This window comes from Meles meles, chromosome 10 (genome assembly GCF_922984935.1).
Source record: "Meles meles chromosome 10, mMelMel3.1 paternal haplotype, whole genome shotgun sequence".
NCBI lineage: Eukaryota > Metazoa > Chordata > Mammalia > Carnivora > Mustelidae > Meles > Meles meles.
This window is the reverse complement of record NC_060075.1, coordinates 27502143-27508001: the sequence shown is the minus strand read 5'-3', so window position 1 is coordinate 27508001 and position 5859 is coordinate 27502143. Positions and strand designations below refer to the sequence as shown.

At 46.4% G+C, this 5859-nt stretch overlaps 1 protein-coding gene across 1 annotated transcript; it reads right to left on the bottom strand.

Moving 5' to 3' along the window:
• Positions 1-369: 369 nt before the first annotated feature.
• TMEM229A (transmembrane protein 229A) lies at positions 370-4021 on the bottom strand. The gene has a single exon (XM_046020900.1). The coding sequence runs from the start codon at positions 3920-3922 to the stop codon at positions 2804-2806; it is 1119 nt and encodes a 372-aa protein (XP_045876856.1). The 5' UTR covers positions 3923-4021; the 3' UTR covers positions 370-2803.
• Between the last annotated feature and the right edge of the window lie 1838 nt (positions 4022-5859).

Genomic DNA, 5859 nt, shown 5'->3' with positions numbered 1-5859 from the left:
CTTGAGCTACAAGTCAACCTCTTCAGGCTCTAATTTCACTGTCTTCATCTGTAAAAAGAGGGTTGCAAGAGGTTTAAATATGTTCATGTGTCTCTGTATATATATATATATATATGTGTGTGTGTGTGTGTGTGTATCTGTAGTTAAGAAATATATATATTTTATATGTATGTATTACTTCAAAATATATATGGATTATATTTACTTAAGATGATATGTATCGACTTAAGATATATATGATATATATTTATTTAAGATATATACATGGAGACATACATATATTTACTTCAGATTTTATATATGTAACACAGCAGCATTTTTTGGCAGGTGGTGTTACTTAAATATTAACTATTATTATATTGACTCAGCACTTCTATATCTGAACTGCTAGTGAGTTAATAAAATTGATCTAATGGTTCTTGCCCTGTTTTTTCTTTAAAGTTTCAGTTATAGCAAAATGTCATTTAAGAAGCTGAATAAACACAGAATGAAGCCCTACAGCAAGGTGCTGAGTTAATAGACAGCATAATCACTTCCTGACTACATATGAATGAAGTCTTTGTAGAACTAGCAGAGGGGCTGTTAATGGGCTTTTGTTTTAGAGATGATAGATTGATATTCCAGGGACAGCCCTGATGAGAACCCTCCTGGCAACTGCCTCTCTTTGCCTAGTACTGAAACGGTAGCCTTCCAAGTAGGTATAACCTCCTATAAATCAGAGCACTAATACCTGAGCTTCACAAGGACAGAGATTTTGTCCGTATTGGGTCATTGCTGTATCTGCAGAATTCAGGCAAATGCCTTGCAAAGAGTTTTCTCAATAACGGTTTCTTGAATGAATGAAAACTGCGACCTTTTCTTAAAATAGGATTAACATTAAAAGCAAAACAAACAAAAAGTAAGAGGCTTCCCCACTTTTGACAGATTTCTGATCCTCAGAATGCCAGTGAGCAGGTGAGCAGGGCGGAGGAGTGGCATGGGAAGGATGATGGAAGTGCAAAAGTGTATGTTTAGCAAGTATTCTAGAAGTCAAGGATTTGGTTAATTCACAGGAATATGTGGTGTGGAATGGTACCACACTTAACTCAGATTCCTGCGCACATGTCACATTTGTATTACAAATATTTTATTTAGCATCTGACTAACTTTAGTGTCTATATTTATCCCTTTCCCTTGCCAGGGTTTTCAAAAATCCTTCACCTATGGCCAAGAGTCATAAAGTGACACTTTTACTTTCCACAAACCTTTGGTTTACTTTTATTAGTTGCTACTCAGCTAATAAAATAATCGGTTTAACATGATCCATCTCACAAGTGGGGCTGATTATATTGCATTACTAACAATTTAGCTCACAACCTCAGACGGTGGATTGAAATAGCCTTCTCGAAATTATTCCTGACAATTGCCTAAGGACATATTCGTTTCTACTGCCACAGCAAGCATTTTTTGAAAACAGAAAGAAGTCCCCTTTTATAGTATAGACAAGCTAATAATTTGAAGTGGAAACTATTCATTTGTACAACCTCTAAATTTTCCTAATTATCTTTGTAATGAAAACTGAGAAAGTATTAGTCATCCTTGGCTGAGCTATACTCAATTCTACTTTTCTTTTCTAAATATAATAAAACAACAAACAACCTTAAAGAACATTATTAATTGATTAGACAAGATTTCTTAAAATGTTTTTTATCATCTCATTTAACTTTGGAACGTCCAGACATTAATAATGAGTCACCAAAATGCTATCATTGATTTATAATGCACATTAGCGCATCAGGTTTGGCCCAAGAACTCTCTGGGTCCAGAAGGAAAAAGAAAGATGTTTACAAGTGAGCCATGACAGAAATACACTGAAAACACATAACGGTAAACAATTAGGCCTAATTCGAGTATAATGAAGATTCCGGTTCATTTTATTCCAAGGAACTGCATCTATCCTTGAAACTTCATGTAGAAAGAGTCCTTAGAGTTAGAACACTATTGAGGGTGGAATAAGTTTGCTTCGCCTTTGGGCATATAAGGTAAACATTTTACAACAAAATTTACAGCTATCGATAACACAGGATCTGATTAATGTTAACACACTTGGCGTTTAAGGCTAATCCACATTGGTATATGTGCTGCCGAAGCAAGCACAAGGCTAATCCACATTGGAAAAACAATCATTTCCAGGATGGAGATCAAGTATCTTAACACAGTGTTGCCTGTCTGAGTCGCTAGAAAAGATTTCTTATTTAAAAATCGATCCACAGGATGTATTTTCACATTTGTCAGTTTCCTTCCACTTGTGTGCTAGAGGGAGGCACTTTAAGAGTTGTTAACGGTCCTTTTATCAGTGCAAGACACCGAGTTTCAGCAGTGATTGGTAAATATGGCAGGGAATTAAAATGAAATTGTATTAAAAAGTAAACAAATCGTTAAATTAGAAAATTTTGCCAAATCTTGCAATGATCAGTAATTTCTGATTTGAATAACTTCCTTGCTTGAAAAAAGATTAGTAGTTATCACCCACCTATGCCCAAATAAGTGAATATACTACAGCTTCTGATGTTAAGGTATAATGGTTTTGCTATCTGGGCTCATAAGGGGTCTTAAAATATTGACAAGTACTTTGAGTTATGTTTTGAGTAATATTTCAAAATGTTGTATTACGCATAGGTCCCTAAAATGTCGAATAGAACATATTGAAAGAGTTTAGTAAAATGTATAAAAATTAAAAGGCTAAAAAACCCACTCCATTTTAACATGTAAAAATAAATCGAATTGGTTCGTGGGAATCGAGTGGCTTTTTTTTTTTTTAAAGTTAGTTAGTTGGTATGTACTGCACCCGCCACAACACGTTGAAAAGTAGGTCCTGGTACACACTAAGGAATAGCCAACCAGGTAAATACATCAGGGTGATGAGGCCCATGAAATTGAGCGGATAGTGAGAATAGTCCCAGGAACAAGCACCGCACATCCGAAGTCCCAGACCCCAGGACAACTCCCAAACATAGATGAAGATCACGTAGATGGGTATCCGCTTCCAAGTGCTCCAGCCACGACTCCAGTGAAGATGGAAGTAGAGCTTTTCCACCACGAAACTGCAGCTGCCGTACATAAAGAAGGACCAGAGCGACGTGTGGCCGCTGGTTACCCCATCTCCCTGCCCCAGTAAATTAAAGAAGAAAGTGAAGAAGATCTCATCCAAAAAGCCGTGCATTCCGAAGAAAAGAAAGCGGAGCAGGCCCGGCAGCCCGTGACTGGGAGCTCCCCCGACGCCCCTGCCGCCTCGGGGTAGGTGGCCCGGGCCACCGGCAACCACAGGGGTCCTGGCGCCCCGAGGGGCGGGGGGCGCACCCGGCCAATGCTGCTGCTGCTGCTCTGGCTGCCGCCCGTACCGCAAGCGCAGGAAGCGGTTCAGAAACACATGGCAGTGGTAGAGCGCCAGCACATACTGCAGCGCTAGGTCCAGTGTCCCCGGCACTGCCGCGCCCCCCCGCCCGCTGCGCAGGCCGAGCAGCAGCGCCTGGCCGGCCAGGGTCTGCAGTGCCACGTGCGCTGAGGGGTAGAGGAGAAAATTGAAAACGAAGGCGCTGGGGCAGCGCCGCTGCTGCAGGTAGACCTTCTCCAGGGCAAAGTGGGTGAGCGAGTGCAGCAGGCAGCGATAGGGCGAGGAGAAGCCCAGCATCCGGGGGTCCGGGCTGCTAGCGAAGCGCCGAGCCGAGGACAGGAGCACGTCCAGGGTGATCCCGTGCATCCCGTAGAAGTAGAGGCGCATCCAGGCGGGCAGCGCAGCGCCGTCGGCCGGCGCTTCAGCAGTGGACAGCGGCTCTGGGCCGCTGGCCGCAGTCTCGCCTCCCGGCCCACAGGGTTCCCCAGGACGCCGGGGCGCGCTGCATCTTCGCGCGCGACCCTCGCCGTCCGCATCGCTGCCCGCCATGGGCTCAGAGGCTGCCCGGGCGCCCGGGCACCCGAGCCCACGCCGCCGCTGTCGCTGGGTGCGTGGAGCTGCGGGGCCGAGGGGCCGAGCGCCGCGCCGCGCCGCCTCCCGGTCGCTGCCGCCCCCGGGGGGCGCGCAGGGAGCTCCGTTCCGGCCGAGGCCCGGTGGCAGCCAGAGCTGGTGTGCTCGGGAGAACGCGGGTCGCCCGGCTCGCGGAGTCCCCCTGCCGCGGACCCACCGCGCCCAGCCCTCCAGTCTTGGGTGAGGAGCAGCCGGCCGGCGCCCGCGCTCACTCTGCGTGGCCTAACCGGCGCCGCGGCCCGGCGAGGGGCGGTGGTGCTGGGGCTGCGAAGAGGAGTGCGGAGGCTGCTGCAAACCCCAACTCCAGCGCTCAGCCCCGCTGCCTGGGCAGCGGGCTCTTGAAGCGTAAAGCGAGCAGCGACGCCCCTTTCCCCGGCCCTCCCCATGTCCTTCTCCGTCTTTCTCCACCACTCCCGCCTTCGCAGGGTCCCCTCCCCAACCCACACCTCCGAAGCCCAGTCCCGCGGGGGGTCCGCTGGCGAAGGCCGGCCCCTGCTTCCCGGCCCCCTTTCCCCCTTCCCCCGCCCCGCTCTGCACCCGGGTCCCGGGCGGTGTGGGAGGTGTTTGTTGGGGCGGAGGAGAAACACCTAACAGGTGTGATTGCGAGCTGAGGGGTAATCCCTGTATAGAAGAACCAGAGCCAGGGCCTGGCTGGCAGAGGCGAATGGCCTAGTGCCACACACCAGAGGCCGGGCCCGAGACCAAACTGTGGTACTGTATATTTAATGTTCTAATTCAAAGCCAGCTGTGTCCCAGTCACAAAGAATAAACATGAGACTCCATGCCTGCACGCCCCAGCATCTGAAATGTTGTCACGGGCCTGGTACACTTTTTAACTCTCTCACTCTACCAGTCTGCTTTCCTAGGTTGGTCTACTGAGGGCCAAAGACAGAAATTCAGAGCCCCCCAGAATTATGAAACGATTTGAACCCAGCAGGGTTGGACATTGCTCTGGCTGCCAGAGCCTCCTATCAAGAACAGGACCGTTGCTCACACTGGCATACCCCCCAGTGTTGCTTTTCTCCTTGCAGAACTAGGTCATTGCAGAGATGGAGGGTGCAATAGAGGGTAAGATATTTACTTCCTGCCTTATTTATTTTGAAAAGAGGGTGGGGGAATGTAGAACTTTGGTATGTTGCGGGCTGCACTTTTTAATCCAATTCTGAATTGGAGTCTAAATCCAAAACTCAGGTTTAGAATTGAAAAGGATTGAAAAGAAACTTAGGGGTAAATTATACTGATTTATACTCGCCCTGCCCCCATCATATCTAGGCAGAAACTAGATAACAGTTCTTATCTGTAAGGAGATGGGATGGTTTTTTTTGATGAAAGGCTTTCTGGGGATCTTTAAAATTTTGTTAATTAATTTTTTAATTAACTAAAAATTAATTTTTTTAATTTTCTAAAATTATTCTGAGGCATACCTTCATTTCTTTTTTTTTTTTTTTTAAGATTTTTATTTACTTATTTGACAGAGAGAGATCACAAGTAGATAGAGAGGCAGGCAGAGAGAGAGGGAAGCAGGCTCCCTGCTGAGCAGAGAGCCCCATGCGGGACTCCATCCCAGGACCCCGAGATCATGACCTGAGCTGAAGGCAGCAGCTTAACCCACTGAGCCACCCAGGTGCCCCCATACCTTCATTTCTTAAAACACTCTCTTCCCCGCTCTCTCCCCTTATTTTAACCCCTTATGTTAGTCTACAGTTGCTAAATTGTCTGTGATTTAGGTAAGAGAGAAATAAAGTATGGTGAGAAGAAAAATTATTAAAGTATTATCACTTGTATAAGGTCAAAGTAATGATTTTTTTTTCAGCTTTGTTAGCGTGTGGTTTATTTGCAGACTTCCTTTGACAACT

Bases quoted from the DNA above. Each gene is read 5' to 3' on its own strand.
- TMEM229A (XM_046020900.1), bottom strand. From the start codon at position 3,922: ATGGCGGGCAGCGATGCGGACGGCGAGGGTCGCGCGCGAAGATGCAGC.